Here is a 22,517-nt window from a genome sequence, read left to right as displayed (position 1 = left end):
TCTGAGTCAAGTAAAATATGTATTCCTGGACTCTCAACAATTAACAACATTTATATCAGCTAAAAGACCAATAGCTGGAGTTTAAATTTATGCTCTGTTCATATATGCTGCATATTTTGATTTAGAGACTTATGATAATCCTGCATTTGATTCTTGGAATCCCCTTATTTTTGGACTTGAGTGTTTATTTCTTTAAATTTATTTCACTTTGTACTGTTGGTATTGTAACTTAACACTTTTCTTAAACAAGATGTTTTCTTGTAAAGTAATTTGAAATATCAATAAAAAAAAAAAAAAAAGAATTGGAAAAGGTGCAGCGAAGGGCAACAAATGATAGTGGGGATGGGACGACTTCCCTATGAAGAAAGACTAAGGAGGCTAGGGCTTTTCAGCTTGGAGAAGAGACGGCTGAGGGGAGACATGATAGAGGTATATAAAATAATGAGTGGATTGGAACGGGTGGATGTGAAGCGTCTGTTCACGCTTTCTTAAAATACTAGGACTAGGGGGCATGCGATGAAACTACAGTGTAGTACATTTAAAACAAATCGGAGAAACCTTTTCTTCACCCCACGCATAATTAAACTCTGGAATTCGTTGCCGGAGAACGTGGTGAAGGCGGTTAGCTTGGCAGAGTTTAAAAAGGGGTTAGACGGTTTCCTAAAGGACAAGTCCATAAACCGCTACTAAATGGACTTAGGAAAAATTCACAATTCCAGGAATAACATGTATAGAATGTTTGTATGTTTGGGAAGCTTGCCAGGTGCCCTTGGCCTGGATTGGCCGCTGTCGTGGACAGGATGCTGGGCTCGATGGACCCTTGGTCTTTTCCCAGTGTGTCATTACTTATATACTTATGAAGGGTGCAGTAATATTGGGGATGCTTGGTGGGCAATCCTGATTTTCCAGTTGGCCTTCACACAGCTCAGTTTAAGGACAGGAGAAAGGGAGGTTGCTATTACTTAGGGTATTTGTGCAGCTTGGAAGGTGCAGGGTTTCCCTCTTGATCAGATCAAGCGTGTATGGAATATCCCAAACAAGCACTTATTTTCCTTCTTTCAGGTGAGAGATTTTCTCTCGCTGCAGAGACTGCTTGGGGCTCCCTTGGAATTCACTAAGCTGGACCAAGTTTTTCTGACATTGCCACCCAAACTTGAATAAGCTATCCCAGTGGTATCAGTTAGTGAGGGACAGCAGGAAGGCACCTTAATTGGAGCATATGGAGCAAGTTTGGGTCATGGACATGGTAGAAGATATTTCTTGCCAGCAGCTGCAGCTAGTCTTTGAAAATATCCCTGCGATTACCATTAATGCTGCCTTACAAGACATCCAGTATTGAATACTTCATAGGGTGCACATTACTAGACAGAAGGGTCAGAGGATGGATTTATAGGAGGATGATATCTGTGTAGAGTGTAGGGCTGCACCAGGCACCTTTCCTCACTCACTTCTAGAGTGTCCTACATTATCAACCTTGTGGTCGCAAGCTCTGGCACATATAGAGCACACACTGCAATGTCGCTGCTCTGCCAAGAACCTCCGGGCCAACGAAGCGAATGCCGCCCAAGACACCGCCATCTGACACAGAGACAGCCAAAGTAATTGTCCCTACCAACCATGTGGCAAAGGCAACCAAGAACCCCATGAGACTCAACCTGATGCCCCCAAAGGGTTGAACAGAAGAGCTGAACATCGGCAGGAAGGATAAGTTTCAAGGAAGCGTAAACGACTAAGACGGCCACCCAGCAGCCTCAGGGAGGTGAAACACACACTCCCAGGAAAAAGCCAAATTGATGTGGAACCCAGAGACCAACCGGGACAGAAAACAGGAGGTATGGCCAGAACCGAGACCCCAGCCTCTGACAACAGAGGAACTGGTCCCTGCACTACGGCACCTGGAGCTCTGCACTACAGAGCTACGAGGCCAGACAGCAGAAACACCTACTGCAACATGCGAACCATCGTATTGGCCAAATGAGAGGACTAAAAGAGGAACACAGCAGAGTCCACAGCCCAAGAAAGAGACCAAACCGAACACAAGGCCTGAAAGGGGTGCAGAAGGCAAACCATCCCTTCCAAAAAGGGACCACCTCCGCATGAAAAACAATGGAGGAAAGCCACAGTCAACCCCAAAAACAAGACATGACAAAGGAACCAGTTGGGCTAGCAAGGAATTCAAGGCCACACCTTCTGGATCCCTGGCGAAGAAACATCAAGAACTGAGTTAAAGAATAGGGGGGAAAAAAAAAGCTCTGTTCCATGCCCCAGCCCTCAAACTTATGCCACCCCCCCCCCCCCCCCCCCCCCCCGGGCATATACAGAGGAAGCTAAGTGCCCATGGACCTGCAGCAGAAAAACATGGAATGGACACAGAGCCTTCCCAAAAGTGGGAGCCAAACCCACAACCTGCCACTGAAAGGGACACACCTGAACCACTAGGCCAGGGCTCTACACCCCTCCTAGTCAGCCAAGCCCTACCAAGAGTCAAACCATAAGACCAATGGGAAAGGGAACTACCATGAGGACCATACTCTACAAAAACAGGCTCAGAACCAGCGGAAGACAAGAGAAACACCATCCACAACCACGTCAGCGATGCACCAAGGCTGGTGCAAACAGACTGGGGCGACCAAGACCACCTGTCCCTCTGGTGATGAAACACACACCATCACGGAAAGCCTATCAATGGAATACAAAAAAACAGGAGCCCTACATCCAGCCCCTGCTAAGGAGCAGCGCCAGACCTAGGGTGCTTGCTCCTGCTGGCGACAGAAAATTGCAGAATCTAGGAATACCCCTAGGTGCCAAGAGATGGGTTCAGGGACTCCTTCATGAGGAACAGAAAGACCCCAGACAGCTCCCCTGCTCCTAATTAAAAGACAGTCCCACTGAGGAAGGTTGCCGCCTGCCAAGTACAGGGCCCCCTCCCAGTGCGCCTGACAAAAAAGCAGAGGCTCTTGCACCCAGACCAGGAGCAGCCTGGCCCCTAATGCCAGTGGAGTGCAGCTTAGCTTCTCTGCGAGATAACCTGTGAGTAGCTATATGTCCTGATCTCCCCAGGTACTATATAGATAGTAAACAAATGTTTAGTTTGTTTTATAATTGATCCACATTTCAGTTACCTGTTGTTTGCTGATTGCACCTTTTCTGTTCATTGTTCTAATTTTTCATGACAAACATTTTTAGTTTATTGCCTCTGCTTGTCTTGAATGACTAAGAATCTAGTAGTTTGTGTGTTGGGTCTGTGAGTGCTTTCTAGGAACTGTGGGACCACTGAGAGTGTGGCCCCAGTAACCTAGAAATCACTGTGGATAATTTGAGAGCGGAAGACTCACCCAGAGGCAGTTGGGACCCAGTCAGTGGAAGGAGGGTGCTAGTATAGAGCACAAGTGGCAGGTGCAGGCAGACCTGAGCTGTGCTGGGCACAGACTTTCTAAGTGGCCACAGGGGTATCCCTCAGGCACATGGCTAGTCATTTTGAGACACTGAGAAGAGAGAACTACCATGGACGCAGATCCATCCTCTCCCCGGGAGCCATGTCCCCGGCACAGACATTAGGTTCAGCACAGACTCCCAAAGTCTAGGAAGAACCACACCAAGCATCAAACAGATCCACCTCACCAAGAGCATTAGCTGCAGAACCGTGAGGCAACATGCTGCCCCTGAGTGTTGACAGAAGCCCAACAAGCCGGGTGTCGCTGCAGCACGAGCCAGCCACTCCCGAGGAGAGCTCAAGTCCAAAAACTGCTGAAGATGACAACTTCCAGCCGCTCAAAGTCCGCCACTCCGCAGAGAGCAGACCACTGCAAACTACTGGAGCTGACTGCACACAGCTGGGTAGCCTGTAGGAGAGGAACTACCACCCATAGCATCAATGCTGAATACAATGATCACGGAAGCTGGGTAGCCTGTAGGAGAGGAACTACCACCCATAGCATCAATGCTGAATACAATGATCACGGAAGCTGGGATCTCCATTCCCCAGAGCAGGGACCGCAACTCTGAAAAGGAGGCCGCGAATGGCAAGGACCCCCAGAGCTTTGTGCAGCCCTCAAGAGGCAACCCCTGGTGGAGAAAACCATTGAACTCCAAGAAGGGATACTGCCGAGCTAAGGATTACCAGAGCAGATTGCAAGTCCGACGAGAGAGGCCCGCCATAGCTGGACAGCCCAGGAGGCATCAAGAAATCTGAAGAGAGGAAGCTACTGCAACTGAGAAGCCCAAAGGCTATTACCACCCTGAAGAGAGAAGACCACCTTAATGTTTAGGCCGAGGAGGTAACTGCAAACACCAAAGTGTGGAGACCGACACAGCCAGAAGACCAGGAGGTGATCACGTCTCCCAAGAGAGGTAACTGCCTTAACTGAGAAGGCTAGAGGCACCTGCAATCCTGAAAAGGGGAGAATGCCGCAGCTGAGATGACCAGGAGGCGACCACCACCACCAAAAGAAGAAACAGCCAAAGCTGTGGAGCCCCAGAGACATCTGGAACTTCAAAGAGGAGACTGCCATAGCTGTGAAGCCCGGGAGGAGTCTGCCACTCCATAAAGAGACTGCTGCGGCTGAGAGGTCCAGGAGATGTTCGCCACTCGGCAACGAAGACACTGCCACAGCCACAGTGCCCCAGAGGTGTCCAACTCCACAAATAGGAAGCTGCAAAGCCCAGGAGACGCCCACAACCTCTAAGGGATGAGACCGCCACAACTGTGAAATCAAGAAGGCGTCTATCACTGCAAAGAAAAGAGACTACCGTGCCAGAGAGATCCAGGAGGTGACTGCCACCCCTCAGAAGACAGCTGAAGTTATCGAGGCCCTCAAAAGAAAACCGTCCCAGCGGTGCAACAGAGAAGTTTGCCCTGCAGAATAGAAGTGGCTGTTGCAGTAGACACACACAGGAAAAGAACGTCCCTATAAAAGAAGTTACAGCCTCCACCCCAATGTGTAGGAGAGGTCTGTGGCCAGAGACCACCACAACGAAGCAAAAGTACCTCTGAAGCTCCACTCAGCCCTTAGAAGTGTCACAACTAAGGAGAAGACCACAAAAGGGACAAGACCACAAGAGGCAGAGACCCTGGGGTGACTATCGCAGCCCAAGAGAAAAAGTACAGAGACAGCGCATGAGAAGGCATCAGCACCTGCAGTGGCCCCAAGAGGGAGGCATGGGGCCAACCCAGGAGCCCCGCAGCCCGAACTTCCAGTAAAGCTGAGAGCCCCCAAGGAACCTAGACAAACTGCCGGAAGAGCCAAGCGGCCCAGCCTGCACGGCCATCTAATGGGGATCATTTTTTTTTATTTTTCTTTTACTAGAAGCACTAGTAGCACACCAGCCCTCCAAAGTGTACCTCCGATCTATCTCTGGCCCTGAGCAAAGGAGGGCAGGCAAATAGGGTAGAGACCCAGCATCACCAGGACTGACCCCAGCATCAACCTAGCACCGCCCAAGGTAGGGGAATTGCAGCCAATGGAGGGAATGGTAAGGTGGGGGAGGAGAAGAAAAAAGCAGGGAGAACATTGCTCCGTGACCAAAGAACTCTGCCTGAAGTGGACAGCGACCTAGATTCTTTCAGGTATGACCCAGTATGGCCCCTTTGGTGGAACTTGATCTCCCCTTCGAGGGCACAGGCTAAAACAGATTACCATTCCTCTAATTGGGCCCAGGAGTTTCTTCACTGGTTCCGTCTTCCACTGCACAAAATGCCCATCTACATCTACTCTCTGCTCTTAAGTTTGTCTCCAATTACTGGCTGAGGGACATAGTCCAATGCATTTGGATTGATCTGGTGGATGAAAAGAATCTGTTTGTACTTGGGACAGTACTTAAAGCTGCTGGCCTTGCTCTTAGACACTGTGAAGAAAAATATGACACGATCAAAGGATGGAATGTTATCCTATAAGTGGATGGTTTGATGAGAATTAATCTGACCAGGCAGACAACTGACAACTATAGAAAAGAAAATGTAAGCCAGTTAAATGGGGACAAATTTAGAAGTGCCAAAAGTAACTAGGTGGTTTTATGGCTAAATTAAGGAAATTCTCTTCAGCAATTGTTTCTGGTCACAGCAGTGAAAAACATGCCCACTGGTCTCTGCAGGGAAACAGAACCAAGGGAAGCAACATAAATACTGCAACATGGGGACTATTCTTTATGGACAGTGAAAGGGCTTTTGTCTTTCCAGAAGGTCCTGAAGAATCCATCTAGTTGGACCTGAGCACTATCACAAAACTTGTGTGACAGTATGGTGAAAGGCAGAGAAAGGGAACTGGTTTTGCACCGATTTTCTTACAGTTTTTAAACATGAAAATTTTTGTCCTTATTCATAAGATTTTGCATACAGCTAGACAGCGAATGCTACATACCTGTAGAAGGTATTCTCCGAGGACAGCAGGCTGATTGTTCTCACTGATGGGTGACGTCCACGGCAGCCCCTCCAATCGGAATCTTCACTAGCAAAGTCCTTTGCTAGCCCTCGCGCGCCCGCGCGCACCGCGCATGCGCGGCCGTCTTCCCGCCCGAAACCGGCTCGAGCCGGCCAGTCCCGTATGTAGCAAGACAATACTTTTAAGGGAAGACACAACTCCAAAGGGGAGGCGGGCGGGTTTGTGAGAACAATCAGCCTGCTGTCCTCGGAGAATACCTTCTACAGGTATGTAGCATTCGCTTTCTCCGAGGACAAGCAGGCTGCTTGTTCTCACTGATGGGGTATCCCTAGCCCCCAGGCTCACTCAAAACAACAACCATGGTCAATTGGGCCTCGCAACGGCGAGGACATAACTTAGATTGACCTAAAAAATTTACCAACTAACTGAGAGTGTAGCCTGGAACAGAACAAACAGGGCCCTCGGGGGGTGGAGTTGGATCCTAAAGCCCAAACAGGTTCTGAAGAACTGACTGCCCGAACCGACTGTCGCGTCGGGTATCCTGCTGCAGGCAGTAATGGGATGTGAATGTGTGGACAGAAGCCCACGTCGCAGCTTTGCAAATTTCTTCAATGGAGGCTGACTTCAAGTGGGCTACCGACGCAGCCATGGCTCTAACATTATGAGCCGTGACATGACCCTCAAGAGCCAGCCCCGCCTGGGCGTAAGTGAAGGAAATGCAATCTGCTAGCCAATTGGATATGGTGCGTTTCCCTACAGCCACTCCCCTCCTATTGGGGTCAAAAGAAACAAACAATTGGGCGGACTGTCTGTGGGGCTGTGTCCGCTCCAGGTAGAAGGCCAATGCTCTCTTGCAGTCCAATGTGTGCAGCTGACGTTCAGCAGGGCAGGAATGAGGACGGGGAAAGAATGTTGGCAAGACAATTGACTGGTTCAGATGGAACTCCGACACGACCTTTGGCAGGAACTTAGGGTGAGTGCGGAGGACTACTCTGTTGTGATGAAATTTGGTGTAAGGGGCCTGGGCTACCAGGGCCTGAAGCTCACTGACTCTACGAGCTGAAGTAACTGCCACCAAGAAAATGACCTTCCAGGTCAAGTACTTCGGATGGCAGGAATTCAGTGGCTCAAAAGGAGGTTTCATCAGCTGGGTGAGAACGACATTGAGATCCCATGACACTGTAGGAGGCTTGACAGGGGGCTTTGACAAAAGCAAACCTCTCATGAAGCGAACAACTAAAGGCTGTCCTGAGATCGGCTTACCTTCCACATGGTAATGGTATGCACTGATTGCACTAAGATGAACTCTTACAGAGTTGGTCTTGAGACCAGACTCAGACAAGTGCAGAAGGTATTCAAGCAGGGTCTGTGTAGGACAAGAGCGAGGATCTAGGGCCTTGCTGTCACACCAGACGGCAAACCTCCGCCAATGAAAGAAGTAACTTCTCTTAGTGGAGTCTTTCCTGGAAGCAAGCAAGATGCGGGAGACACCCTCTGGCAGACCCAAAGAGGCAAAATCTACGCCCTCAACATCCAGGCCGTGAGAGCCAGAGACTGGAGGTTGGGATGCAGAAGAGCCCCTTCGTCCTGCGTGATGAGGGTCGGAAAACACTCCAATCTCCACGGTTCTTCGGAGGATAACTCCAGAAGAAGAGGGAACCAGATCTGACGCGGCCAAAAAGGAGCAATCAGGATCATGGTGCCTCGGTCTTGCTTGAGTTTCAACAAAGTCTTCCCCACCAGAGGAATGGGAGGATAAGCATACAGCAGACCCTCCCCCCAGTCCAGGAGGAAGGCATCCGATGCCAGTCTGCCGTGGGCCTGAAGCCTGGAACAGAACTGAGGGACTTTGTGGTTCACTCGAGATGCGAAGAGATCCACCAAGGGGGTGCCCCACGCTTGGAAGATCTGGCGCACCACTTTGGAATTGAGCGACCACTCGTGAGGTTGCATAATCCTGCTCAGTCTGTCGGCCAGACTGTTGTTTACGCCTGCCAGATATGTGGCTTGGAGCACCATGCCGTTCCGGCGAGCCCAGGTCCACATGCTGACGGCTTCCTGACACAGGGGGCGAGATCCGGTGCCCCCCTGCTTGTTTACATAATACATGGCAACCTGGTTGTCTGTCTGAATTTGGATAATTTGGTGGGACAGCCGATCTCTGAAAGCCTTCAGAGCGTTCCAGATCGCTCGTAACTCCAGAAGATTGATCTGTAGATCGCGTTCTTGGAGGGACCAGCTTCCTTGGGTGTGAAGCCCATCGACATGAGCTCCCCATCCCAGGAGAGACGCATCCGTGGTCAGCACTTTTTGTGGCTGAGGAATTTGGAAGGGACGTCCCAGAGTCAAATTGGTCCAAATCGTCCACCAATACAGGGATTCGAGAAAACTCGTGGACAGGTGGATCACGTCCTCTAGTCCCCCAGCGGCCTGATACCACTGGGAGGCTAGGGTCCATTGAGCAGATCTCATGTGAAGGCGGGCCATGGGAGTCACATGAACTGTGGAGGCCATGTGGCCCAGCAATCTCAACATCTGCCGAGCTGTGATCTGCTGGGACGCCCGCACCCGGGAGACGAGGGACAACAAGTTGTTGGCTCTCGTCTCTGGGAGATAGGCGCGAGCCGTCCGAGAATCCAGCAGGGCTCCTATGAATTCGAGGTTCTGCACTGGAAGAAGATGGGACTTTGGGTAATTTATCACAAACCCCAGTAGCTCCAGAAGGCGAATAGTCATCTGCATGGACTGCAGGGCTCCTGCCTCGGATGTGTTCTTCACCAGCCAATCGTCGAGATATGGGAACACGTGCACTCCCAGCCTGCGAAGTGCCGCTGCTACCACAGCTAGGCACTTTGTGAACACCCTGGGCGCAGAGGCGAGCCCAAAGGGTAGCACACAGTACTGGAAGTGGCGGGTGCCCAACTGAAATCGCAGATACTGTCTGTGAGCTGGCAGTATCGGGATGTGTGTATAGGCATCCTTCAAGTCCAGAGAGCATAGCCAATCGTTTTGCTGAATCATGGGGAGAAGGGTGCCCAGGGAAAGCATCCTGAACTTTTCTTTTACGAGATATTTGTTCAGGGCCCTTAGGTCTAGGATGGGACGCATCCCCCCTGTTTTCTTTTCCACAAGGAAGTACCTGGAATAGAATCCCAGCCCTTCTTGCCCGGATGGCACGGGCTCGACCGCATTGGCGCTGAGAAGGGCGGAGAGTTCCTCTGCAAGTACCCTCTTGTGCTGGAAGCTGCAAGACTGAGCTCCCGGTGGACAATTTGGAGGGTTTGATGCCAAATTGAGGGTGTATCCTTGCCGGACTATTTGCAGAACCCACTGATCGGAGGTTATGAGAGGCCACCTTTGGTGAAAAGCTTTCAACCTCCCTCCGACTGGCAGGTCGCCCGGCACGGACACTTGGATGTCGGCTATGCTCTGCTGGAGCCAGTCAAAAGCTCGCCCCTTGCTTTTGCTGGGGAGCCGCGGGGCCTTGCTGAGTCGCACGCTGCTGACGAGAGCGAGCGCGCTGGGGCTTAGCCTGGGCCGCAGGCTGTCGGGAAGGAGGATTGTACCTACGCTTGCCAGAAGAGTAGGAAACAGTCTTCCTTCCCCCGAAAAATCGTCTACCTGTAGAGGTAGAAGCTGAAGGCTGCCGGCGGGCGAATTTGTCGAATGCGGTGTCCCGCTGGTGGAGAGACTCTACCACCTGTTCGACTTTTTCGCCAAAAATGTTGTCCGCACGGCAAGGCGAGTCCGCAATCCGCTGCTGGATTCTATTCTCCAGGTCGGCGGCGCGCAGCCATGAGAGCCTGCGCATCACCACACCTTGAGCAGCGGCCCTGGACGCAACATCAAAAGTGTCATAAACTCCTCTGGCCAGGAATTTTCTGCACGCCTTCAGCTGCCTGACCACCTCCTGAAAAGGCTTGGCTTGCTCAGGGGGAAGAGCATCAACCAAGCCCGCCAACTGCCGCACATTGTTCCGCATGTGCATGCTCGTGTAGAGCTGGTAAGACTGGATCTTGGACACGAGCATAGAGGAATGGTAGGCCTTCCTCCCAAAGGAGTCTAAGGTTCTAGCGTCCTTGCCCGGGGGCGCCGAAGCATGTTCCCTAGAACTCTTAGCCTTCTTTAGGGCCAAATCCACAACTCCAGAGTCGTGAGGCAACTGAGTGCGCATCAGCTCTGGGTCCCCATGGATCCGGTACTGGGACTCGATCTTCTTGGGAATGTGGGGATTACTTAATGGCTTGGTCCAGTTCGCAAGCAATGTCTTTTTCAGGACATGGTGCAAGGGAACAGTGGACGCTTCCTTAGGTGGAGAAGGATAGTCCAGGAGCTCAAACATTTCAGCCCTGGGCTCGTCCTCCACAACCACCGGGAAGGGGATGGCCGTAGACATCTCCCGGACAAAGGAAGCAAAAGACAGACTCTCGGGAGGAGAAAGCTGTCTTTCAGGAGAGGGAGTGGGATCAGAAGGAAGACCCTCAGACTCCTCGTCAGAGAAATATCGAGGATCTTCCTCTTCCTCCCACGAGGCCTCACCCTCGGTGTCAGACACAAGTTCACGAACCTGTGTCTGCAACCTCGCCCTGCTCGACTCAGTGGAGCCACGTCCACGATGGGGGCGTCGAGAGGTAGACTCCCTCGCCCGCATCGGCGAAGCTCCCTCCGCCGACGTAGTCGGGGAGCCTTCCTGGGAGGTGGCCGCGGTCGGTACCGCACGCAGTACCGACGTCGGGGACCTCAACCTGGGCGATGGGCCAGCCGGCGCCACGCTCGACGGTACCGGAGGCGCAAGCACCGCCGGTACCGGAGGGGTAGGGCGCAACAGCTCTCCCAGAATCTCTGGGAGAACGGCCCGGAGGCTCTCGTTTAGAGCGGCTGTAGAGAAAGGCTGTGAGGTCGATGCAGGCGTCGACGTCAGTACCTGTTCCGGGCGTGGAGGCTGTACCGGGCTGTCCAGAGCGGAGCGCATCGACACCTCCTGAACAGAGGGTGAGCGGTCCTCTCGGTGCCGATGCCTGCTGGGTGCCGAATCCCTCGGCGACCCAGAGCTCTCGGTGCCGACATGGGGAGGAGACCGGTGTCGATGCTTCTTCGATTTCTTCCGAAGCATGTCACCGGAGCTCCCCGGCACCGACGAGGAGGACGTCGAATCCATCCGTCGCTTCCTCGGGGCCGAGACTGAAGAAGGTCGATCTCGGGGGGGCTGTACCGCAGGAGCCCTCAGGGTAGGAGGAGACCCACCCGAGGGCTCACCGCCACCAGCAGGGGAATGGACAGCCCTCACCTGCACTCCACCCGATGCACCACCGTCCGACGACATCAGCAGACGAGGTCCTGGTACCACCGACGTCGATGCAGCTATCCGATGTCTCGGCGCCGATGCAGAGGCCCGATGCCTCGATGCACTCGATGCAGGGGCGGCCGAGGAAGATGGTCTGGACGCTGACGACGTCGATGCACTCGAAGATCCCGGTGCCGATGCCGACGAAGAGCCCGAGAACAACACGTTCCACTGGGCTAGTCTCGCTACCTGAGTCCGCCTTTGAAGAAGGGAACACAGACTACAGTTCTGAGGGCGGTGCTCGGCCCCCAGACACTGAAGACACGACGAGTGTCGATCAGTGAGCGAGATAACCCGGGCGCACTGGGTGCACTTCTTGAAGCCGCTGGAAGGCTTCGATGTCATGGGCGGAAAAATCACGCCGGCGAAATCAAAAGCCGAAATGGCGAAAATTGAAGCACCAAAAATTTAGAGGGAGAAAAATCTCGACCGAGGCCGAAAAGAGGCCTACCCCGACGACGAAAGAAAACTTACCGGGGCAAAAAGCTGGAAGTACGGGGAGGATTGACACGAAACCCGGTCGGAGGGTTTCCGGAGCACTTCCCGACTAACAAAGCTTTCCCGAAGGAAAAAAACACGCTCAAACAGAATTTGGACGCGCGAGGTCGACTTTCCGGGGCTCGACACGGCGAAAACACGACCGTACCGAGTGCGGACAAAAGAAGACTGGCCGGCTCGAGCCGGTTTCGGGCGAGAAGACGGCCGCGCGTGCGCGGTGCGCGCGGGCGCGCGAGGGCTAGCAAAGGACTTTGCTAGTGAAGATTCCGATTGGAGGGGCTGCCGTGGACGTCACCCATCAGTGAGAACAAGCAGCCTGCTTGTCCTCGGAGAACCCCTTATTTATCTTCAATAATTATTCTGTACACCCCAGCTCGGATGCTTCAGACAGATTCTAATCGCCTGGTTTTGCCTTCACCCAAGGCTGCACGTCATGAATCCACCAGGACAGCAGCTTTTTATTTTTTATTCCCTTTGCTATAGAATAATTTACCCATACACCTAAGATCTGAACTGTCATTTTTATTTTTTAAAACTATTAAAAACCCACTTTTTCAACTTAGATTTTAACGATCCTTCGGGTTCAGCATTTGCCGCTGTTCTCTGTGAAATAGTATAGGTTCAGCTTGTTTAGATGGCAAGTATTTTGTTTTATATAGTACTAGTAAAAAAGGCCCGTTTCTGACACATATGAAACGGGCGCTAGCAAGGTTTTCCTCATAATGTGCATGTTTTGGAGAGTGTATGCGAGAGTGACTGTGTGTGATAGAGAGAGTGAAAGTGCAAGTGTGTGTGTGTGTGTGAGAGAGAGAGTGAGTCTGGGTGTGAGTGTGTCTGTGTGAGAGTGTGTGTGTGAGAATGAGAGTGTGTGCAATTGCGTATGGGAGACATAGTGTGATAGAGAGAGAGAGAGTGTGTTTCACACAGATACAGTGTGTGCGAGAATGAGAGTGTGTGTGAGGCACAGATTGTCTGTGAGACTGAGTGTATGAGACCAAGCGAGTATGTAAGTGACTGTGTGACACATAGAGAGTGAATGTGATACACTGTGAGACATAGAGTGTATGAGAGTGAGAGACAGAAACACATTGTCTGTGGGAGAGAGAGAGTGTGTGTGAGAGAGAGAGAGAGTGTGTGTGTGTGACAGAGATACCTCCCTCCCTCTCTCTCTATGGTGTCAGGCCCCCCTCTTTCTCTGGTGTCTGAGATTGCTGCCACTGCACCTAAGCAATTGGTGTGCTGGAGGAGAGGAAGAGAGAGAGAGAGTGTGTGTGTGGGGTGGGGGGGATGTGTTGGAGGGGTTCAGCTTGGAAGAAGAGGGGTGTGGGGGATTCAGGATGCGCTGCCAGATGAAAGTGAGAGAGTGAGTGTGTGTGTGTGTGGGGGGGGGGGGGGGGTTCAGGAAGCAATGGCAGATGACAGAGTGAGGGAGTGTGTGTGTGGGGTGGGGGGCAGGGGGTACAGGAAGCGCTGCCAGATGAGAGAGAGAGTGAGTGTGTGTGTATGGGGTTTCATGAAGCGCTGCCAGTTGAGAGAGAGTGAGTGTGTGTGTGTGTGGGGGGGGGGGGGGGGGGGGGTGGGGGGGGTTCAGGTAGCGCTGCCAGATGAGAGTGTGGGTGTGTGTGTTTTGGGGGTGTGGGGGGTGTGTTGGGGGCGTTCAGCTTGGAAAAAGAGGGGTGTGGGTGGTTCAGGAAGCGCTGCCAGATGAGTGAGTGTGTGTGTGTGTGGGGGGGCCGGGTTTTCAAGTTTTGCCAGATGATAGTGAGTGTTTGTGGCGTGTGTTCAGGAAGCACTGGCAGATGAGAGAGTGAGTGAGTGTGTGTGTAGGGGGGGGGGGGGGGGGGTTCAGGAAGCGGGGCTAAATGAGAGTGAGTAAGTGTGTGTGTGTGTGTGTTGGGGGGGGGGGTTCAGGTACGGCTGCCAGATTAGTGAGTGACTGTGTGGGGGGGGGGGGGGGTGGCAGGGGTTTCAGGAAGCAATGCCAGATGAGACAGAGTGATTGTGTGGGGGTGGGGTGCGTGGAGGGGGGGTTCAGGAAGCGTTGGCAGATGAGATTTTGTGAGAGTGTGTATGTTGGAGGGGTGTGGGGGGTGTGTTGGGTGGTTCAGTTTGGAAGAAGAGGGGTGTGTGGGGGGTCTGGAAGCGCTGCCAGATGAGTGTGGGGGGTGGTTTATCAAGCGTTTGCAGATGAGAGTGAGTTTGTGTGTGTGGGGGGGGGGGGGGGGGGGGGGTTCAGGTAGCGCTGCCAGATGAGAGAGAGAGTGTGTGTGTGTGTGTGTGTGTGTTGGTGGTGGGGTGGTTCAGGAAGTGTGGCTAAATGAGAGTGAGTGAGTGTGTGTGAGGGGGGGGGGGGTTCAGGAACAGCTGCCAGATTAGTGAGTGACTGTGTGGCAGGGGTTTTAGGAAGCGCTGCCAGATGAGAGTGAGTGTGTGTGTGTGTTGGTGGTGGGGTGGTTCAGGAAGTGTGGCTAAATGAGAGTGAGTGAGTGTGTGTGAGGGGGGGGGGTTCAGGAACAGCTGCCAGATTAGTGAGTGACTGTGTGGCAGGGGTTTTAGGAAGCGCTGCCAGATGAGAGCGAGTGTGTGTGTGTGTGTGTGTGTGTGTGGGGGGGGGGGGGGTGGTTCAGGAAGTGTGGCTAAATGAGAGTGAGTGAGTGTGTGTGTGTGTGTGGGGGGGGGGGTTCAGCAACAGCTGCCAGATTAGTGAGTGACTGTGTGTGGGTGTGGCAGGGGTTTTAGGAAGCGCTGCCAGATGAGAGTGAGTGTGTGTGTGTGTGTGTATATGTGTGTGTGTGTACGTGGTTTCTGGAAGCGCTGCCATATGAGACAGAGTGTATGTGTGTGTGAGGGGGGTTCAGGATGCGCTGGCAGATGAGATTTTTAGAGAGAGAGAGTGTGTGTGTTGGAGGGTTGTGGGGGGTGTGTTGTGGTGTGGGGGGGGGGGGGTCTGGTAGCGCTGCCAGATGAGTGAGTGAGTGAGTTTGTGGGGGCAGGGGTTTCTGGAAGCGGTGCTTTGAAGATGAGTGAAGGAAGCGCTGCTAGATTGCAGGGGTTTGTTTTTTTGCCTTCACTGCCTCCTCCGCGCGATGTTCCCCCCCGCCGCCGCCATCCCACCCAGCACGATAGTCCCGCTGCCATCCCACCCACCGTTGCGTAGTGTTGCTGGCGGGGGACACGAAACCCCGCCAGCATAAGTCCTGTCTTCAGACTCTGGCGTGCTCTTCAGCATTGCTAGCCTCTGCTGGGCGAGGTTATGTGCGTCTGACGTCCTGTACGTGCATGACGTCAGACGCACAGAAGCCCTGCCTGCAGAGGCTAGTAATGCTGAAGATCACGCCGGAGTCTGAAGACAGGACTTATGCTGGCGGGGTTTCGTGTCCCCCGCCAGCAAAGGTACGCGACGGTGGGTGGCTTTGAGGGGGGGGGGGGGGGTTGCACCTCCTGTTTTTTGTGGGATTTCTTTTCTTCTGTTGAGGTTTGTTGGTTGTTTTTGGGGGGGGGGGGGGGCGTTGCGCGAGTGGGGCGGGGGGGTGTTGGACCTCGGTCATTCTCTGGCGGGGCTCCATTTTATCTATGTAGCTTTTGGGTGGTTTTCTAGGTTGGTAGCCAGCGTTTCCTTGGCAGGGGGAGGAGTAGGGAAACACGCGGACTCCTCCCCCTTCCTTGATGCGGTCCCTTCTTTCATTTTTCTGTTGGTTTTCCGCCCTCGACGTCATGACGTTTGACGCGAGGGCGGGGCAGCAAGTCGTTCAGTGGCTTCACCACCACGAACTTACGAACCGTTCTGGGAGCCTGAGTGATTTCAGAACGTTGTCCTCAGAACGTTGAGGGTGCGTTTTATTATATTAGATGACAGATTCTTGTTGAACGTGTCTTTCCTGTCTATATTTTTTATTGTCATTTGGAAACCGCTTGACCTTTTTGGAAAGGCGGTATATCAAGTACCAATTAAACACTAAACATCAATTCCCCAGGATAAATCTCCAATAGGACTGTGCTTGCTTAAACATTTAGTGAAACCCTTATAAGAAATCCTTCAAAATACAAGCAACACCTGCAAGTACTGCTCGTTAAGCGCACTCTCAACACAGGAAGAAAGAGTTAATCATCAGTAAGCGTGCAGCAGTATGAAGAATATGTTTTGCCTCCCCCCACCCCACCAAAAAAAAAGAGGGTTAAAGAGTAAGAGACATAGAACCTAACACTGGACAGCAGCTCTGTTTCATATCAGAGAAACTAAAAAGAGACGATACTAAGATGAAACATAGCTCCAGTTTGCAACAGAATTCATTGCTAGGCTCTGAAGCCAACAAGCTCTCCTGCATTCCAGCAAAGACCTTGTCATTAAAGTACTCATATCAAAAACAGTGTTTTACACTGGTAAACATTTGTCATAGGGTGCCAGTATAATTTAAAATCAAATTCAGGTCCCCTCTCAGTGTTTTACATTCTTATGGTTAATACAGATTTAAAACAAACACACACAAAACAAAAAAAACCTGGTATTTCATCCTCAGTCATTTCTGCAATGTCACCATTGAAAAAAAGAATGCACAGGATACAGAAGCAAACAGTTGCCATACACAGAGTAAAGATATTTTGCTCTCCAGCCCCATACCTCAATATATGTGTGTTCAGACAAGGCTTATAAAGCAGTCCTGACTTACCCATGGGGTTTATGGAGCGCAGACTCTGAGGAGACTGCCCTGGCTGTGGATTCTTCACTGGTGCCTGGGCTTGAGTCCCTTGGTAGGTCAGTCCAAGCGCTGCATATGCCCTCTCGATGGAACTGGGATCAATTTGGCTAGTAGTGTTTATGCTAGAGGTGTTCTGCTGTCCAACCCCAACAGAGCCTGTGCTGCCAAGACCTACTGCCGTGCCACCTAACAATGCTGTAGACAGAAACAAGGAAAAGGAGGAAAAAAAACTGCCATCAACACTAGTAAGGTACTGTATTTTCCCCCCAGCCACTACACAGTTTTTGGTTTACTTACATTGTTGATTGCGTTTATCACCAGCATTCTTGAGTGGCAGGCACACAGGGCAGTCATGTCGTGTGCAATTCTTCCAGTGTGAAATGATCTGCCGTGAAGAAGCGCAGTGGGCAACTACAAAGAAAGACAGACACAAACTATTTCATCTTAACAGCAAGATATACATCTACCCTGCTAGAGTAAACATACTTTTTGTGATTGCCTGGAAAAAGAACCATAATTGGCAGTAACACAGCAGATGGGTCAATCACTCACTCTGTGCAAGACATTACTTCCCATAGTTGTCCTGGGATTCCATAGCCAGTTGGGTTTTCTGGATATTTAAATAGAATACGTATGAGTTCGTATATAATAGATTCCCAATGCAAATATATTTATTCCATGATACTGTGGATATCTTAAAAACACTACTACTTAGATCCCCAGAACAGGTTTGGGAAGCCCCAGTTTAAGATAAAACTGATATTTCTTAAAAAAAAAAAAAAAAAAAAAGAAAGAAACAAATCCGTTTGCTCTCTGTTCACACCACACTATTCCTATTACATTTAAAAGTGCTAGTCTGGGACCATAACAGTAATGGCTTTCTATAAGAAAAAAATCTATTGTTATTTTTTGTGGAAACAAACTATACATGCAAACCAAACACTAGAATTATCAATGTACAACAGTTTGCAACTTCCAAGTTTTAAGTTATCAGTTATCAACTTAAACCCATTCACTTCCCCTTTGTAGGTTGTACATTTCCATTCTCTACACTCAAGAAAAGGCCACGTGTATGTCATACAATAAAATTCAAAGATCCTATTTTAAACACCACATTTCAGATTATTCTTAAGTGCATTCTTCCTGTATGAGTTAAACTATTACAGATAGGAGCTCACGTGATGCTAAGAGCAGCTCCAGACATACTTCTATTGAGCTGCTTGGGGGCCCTCTCTATCCCTCAAAATCAGTACCTCAACAGCGTTCTTTTGGGTCGATTTTACCGTAAGAGGCTGGAGCGAAAAAAAGAGTAGGGTAGGCTGGCTCTTTCCAAATCACAAGGGAGACGTATGTACAATTATGAGTCTTTACTGAAAAACACCAAGTGACTTGACATAGCTGCTGTGGTTTTTGACACTCCATTCAGAATACTCCACTGGTCGTTGGAAGTATATTCTTTGATTTTTTGACTACGACATTTGCTTTGCTTTAGAGCCTCAAAACAATGGCTTTTCATTTCATTTTGTATTAGATCTTCATTTCATTACACTACTAGTAAAAAAAGGCCCGTTTCTGCAGCCAATGAAACGGGCGCTAGCAAAGCTTTCCTGTGGCCCCCTCCCCACCCGTCGTCGATGTGGGTGAATTGCTCCGCCCTCAACATCATAACGTTTGACGCGAGGGCGGTGAATTGCTCCGCCTCCACCCTCAACGTCATAACGTTTGACGCGAGGGCGGGGCCCAGAGACTGTGATTTTCGAGGCTTTAGAGCTTCGAACATACGAACCTTGGCTTCAGTGACGTCAACAGCCAATAGAACGTTGAGGGTGAGTTTTATATATATAGATGAGACTCCAGAGGGAGGTGCTTTGGTGCCAAAAAACACCAGCTGTCGAGTCACATGGAGGCCTATTTTCAAAGCACTTAGACTTACAAAGCCACAAAGTTCCATAGGTTACTATGGGGCTTTGTAAGTCTAAGTGCTTTGAAAATGAGCCCCTTGGTGTTTTTCAATAAACAAGCGAAAAGGAGGAGCAAACCTCATGTGACCGTAACAAACAAAAAAAATGAGGTGGAGCCGAGGATATATAAGCATATAAGCACCGCCATACTGGGAAAAGACCAAGGGTCCATCAAGCCCAGCATCCTGTCTCTGACAGCGGCCAATCCAGGCTTCAAGAACCTGGTCTATAATTTCCGGGTTTCTTCTCGGGAACCCTTTTTAAAAATAGGCATAACATTGGCTACCCTCCAGTCTTCTGGTACCACACCTGATTTTAGGAATAGATTGCATATTACTAACAGTAGCTCTACAAGTTCATTCCAGTTCTATTAATACTCTGGGATGAATACCATCCGGTCCTGGTGATTTACTACTCTTCAGTTTGCAGAACTGACCCATTACATCCTCCAAGTTGACAGTGAATTCGTTTAGTTTCTCCGACTCGCCTGCTTCAAATACCCTTTCCGGCACCAGTATCCCTCCCAAATCCTCCTCGGTGAAGACCGAAGCAAAGAATTCATTTCTTCGCTATGGCTTTTTCTTCCCTGATCGCCCCTTTAACACCATTTTCGTCCAGCGGCCCAACCGATTCTTTAGCCGGCTTCCTGCTTTTAATGTATCTAAAAAAAATTTTTATTATGTATTTTCGCTTCTAACGCTAACTTTTTTTCTAAGTCCTTTTTTGCCCTCCTTATCTCCGCTTTGCATTTGGCTTGGCATTCCTTATGTTTTATCTTATTATTTTCAGTCGGTTCTCTTCTCCATTTTCTGAAGGATTGTTTTTTGGCTTTAATTGCTTCCTTTACCTGTTTAGCCATGCTGGCTGACGTTTTGTCTTTTTACCTCTTTTTGTAATACGCAGAATATATTTGTCCTGTACCTCTAGGATGGCGTTTTTGAACAGCATCCACGCCTGATGCAAGTTTTTTACCCTGCGAGCTGCTCCTTTTAGTCTTTTTTTCACCGTTTTTCTGATTTTATCGTAATCATCTTTTCTAAAGTTAAACACTAGTGAATTTGATTTCCTAAGTTCACTTCCTTCAATGCCAATTTCAAAACTGATCATATTGTGATCACTGTTATCAAGTGGCCCTCGCACCGTTACCCCCCGCACTAGATCATGAGTGCCACTAAGGACTAAGTCTAGTATTTTTCCTTCTCTTGTCAGCTCCTGAACCAGCTGTTCCATGAAGCTGTCCTTGATTTCATCAAGAAATTTTATCTCCCTGGCGTGTACCGATGTTACATTAACCCAGTCTATATCCAGATAATTGAAATCACCCATTATTATTATTACATTGCCCATTTTATTCGCTTCCCTAATTTTCTTTGACATTGCTGCGTCCGTCTGCTCGTCCTGGCCAGGCAGACGGTAGTACACTCCTAACACTATTTTTTCCCCCTTTCACGTGGAATTTCGATTCACAAAGAGTCCAATAGGGGTTTTGTATCCTACAATATCTGCAGCCCATCCGAGTCAAGGTTCTCATTAATATACAGTGCTACCCCTCCTCCAATTATGGCTCTTTATTGAAAAACGAACAAAAGAGTGAGGTGGAACCAAGGAGGATATCAAGAAGTCTTTATTGGAAACAGTTGAAAAATGACCCGACACGGCCGTGTTTTGGCACAAAGGCCTGCCTCAGGGGTCAAGTAGATCTAAATGAAAACAAACATGAACATGTGAAAACAATCAATAAAAGAGAAATAGCAAATCAATTTAAGTTAAGCAATAAATATTGAAATAATACAATTCAAATGAACACAATTGCAAGCTAGTGCAATCACTTGTACTGAGCCATCTGGATTACTGTAACTCCATTTTTGCACGATGTAAAGAAACCATTAAACTCCAGACTGCCCAAAACACTGCAGCTAGACTCATATTCGGAAAGGCGAAATATGAGAGTGCCAAACCCCTCAGAGAAAAATTACACTGGCTTCCACTAAAAGATCGAATTGCATTCAAAATTTGCACCTTAACCCATAAAATCATCCATGGAGAAGGCCCATCATACATGTCAGACCTAATTGACTTACCAGCACGAAATATCAAAAGTTCATCACGTACCTTCCTAAACCTCCACTCCCCCAATTGCAGATGACTCAAATACAAATCATTACACGCATCTAGCTTCAAATACCTCTGCACAAAATCATGGAATAAACTACCGAATGCTATAAAAACAGCACATGACTTCACAGCCTTCCGGAAGTTATTGAAGATGCACCTGTTTGAAGAGACTTACAATAAAAATCCTCCTTAATGACTTGATTCCATTCTATATCTAAACCAACTAATACTGATCCCTTCTAATTTGATTATTTTATGTTTAAACTGTTTTATTAACGATTATCACAATACAAAGTAATGTAGAATATGCATATAGCATTGCTTGATATACAAAACAGCATTCTTGCAACATATTCAACTTCGCCAAACACTTTTCGTCCCCATTTTTCTCCCCCCTCCCCTCTTAACAATTCCTTGGCCCATGTTAACATTAGGTTTTAAATGACTCATGTTCCTAATATCATACACTTGAATACTTCATTAGATAAGATAGTGCTTATCACAAAATATCAGAAAATTAAACATTAAAGCTCTAGAGCACTGCCAGGCTTTAGCCATATACATCACACTCAACCCCTCCAGCCCCCCACCCAATACCTCCTCCCCCTTGCAAGCAGAATCCACTCTAGACTAATTTACTACTACATGGTACCCTTACTCTCCAGTATACTGCTATTTATCAGGCATTGACAAGCAGACTACGTCCCCTTGGGCTGAGTATTTGCAGGTATGGTGTCCAAATCTGTAGAAAGCGCACTCTATGTTTAGGCGATTGTTTTGAGTCCCTAGCCTCCCAAGAGGCCAGGAGATGCACCTGATTGCGCCAATGCCAGTAAGCTGGTCCTTCCGATGAGACCCAGTATTGCATAATGCATTTCCGCGCTACCAAGCTCAGCTTCCTGCATAACATTATGGCAGGGGCGCCTAATGGAGCAAACGCTCTTGGTTGATCCAACAGAAACTGCCGCTCCGTTCCTTGAACTCTGTTCCCCAATCGAATCAAAAACCCTCTTACCCTCTGCCAAAACATGCGCACCTTGGGGCATTGCCATAATGCGTGATATAACGAGCTGGGACCCCCTCCGCATTTAGGACACCCCGAATTGTCCGGCCCCAACATATGAGCCAGTTGTGTTCTAGACATATACCCCCGTAGGACCACTCTATAACCACACTCCCTCAGCCTCTCATCTGTTACCAACGCCCGGATGCCCTTCAAGGTAGCTGACACATCCCATGTTGCCAGGGAGGTCCCTAGATCTTGTTCCCATTTTCGCTTAAGATCAACATATTGCCTCTGGGACCTACGCCTAGCCAGTGCCCCATACAATGCTGATACAGATTGTTTCTCTATCTGCAACTCCTCAAAAAAAACCCTTAGCAGCTCCCCCATCCGCCCTCTCAGGGGTACTTGGCTCAGGGATTTCACATAGTGTCGGACCTGTGCATAGGCAAATCTATTGCCCCAAGCTGATCCCACTTTATCTTGAAGAGTGTCAAATGTTACCATTTCCCCATTGTCCAA

General features: G+C 49.7%; 1 protein-coding gene across 1 annotated transcript in view; it reads right to left on the bottom strand.

Moving 5' to 3' along the window:
• Positions 1-22,517, bottom strand: part of EP300 (E1A binding protein p300) — a 507,140-nt gene that overhangs the window by 337,142 nt on the left and 147,481 nt on the right. Inside the window, 2 exon segments of the mRNA XM_030203013.1 lie at positions 16,887-17,111; positions 17,214-17,327. Of these exon segments, the coding sequence (XP_030058873.1) occupies positions 16,887-17,111; positions 17,214-17,327 (339 nt within the window).

Source organism: Microcaecilia unicolor, chromosome 1, assembly GCF_901765095.1.
Source record: "Microcaecilia unicolor chromosome 1, aMicUni1.1, whole genome shotgun sequence".
NCBI lineage: Eukaryota > Metazoa > Chordata > Amphibia > Gymnophiona > Siphonopidae > Microcaecilia > Microcaecilia unicolor.
This window is presented reverse-complemented; position numbering and strand designations above follow the sequence as displayed.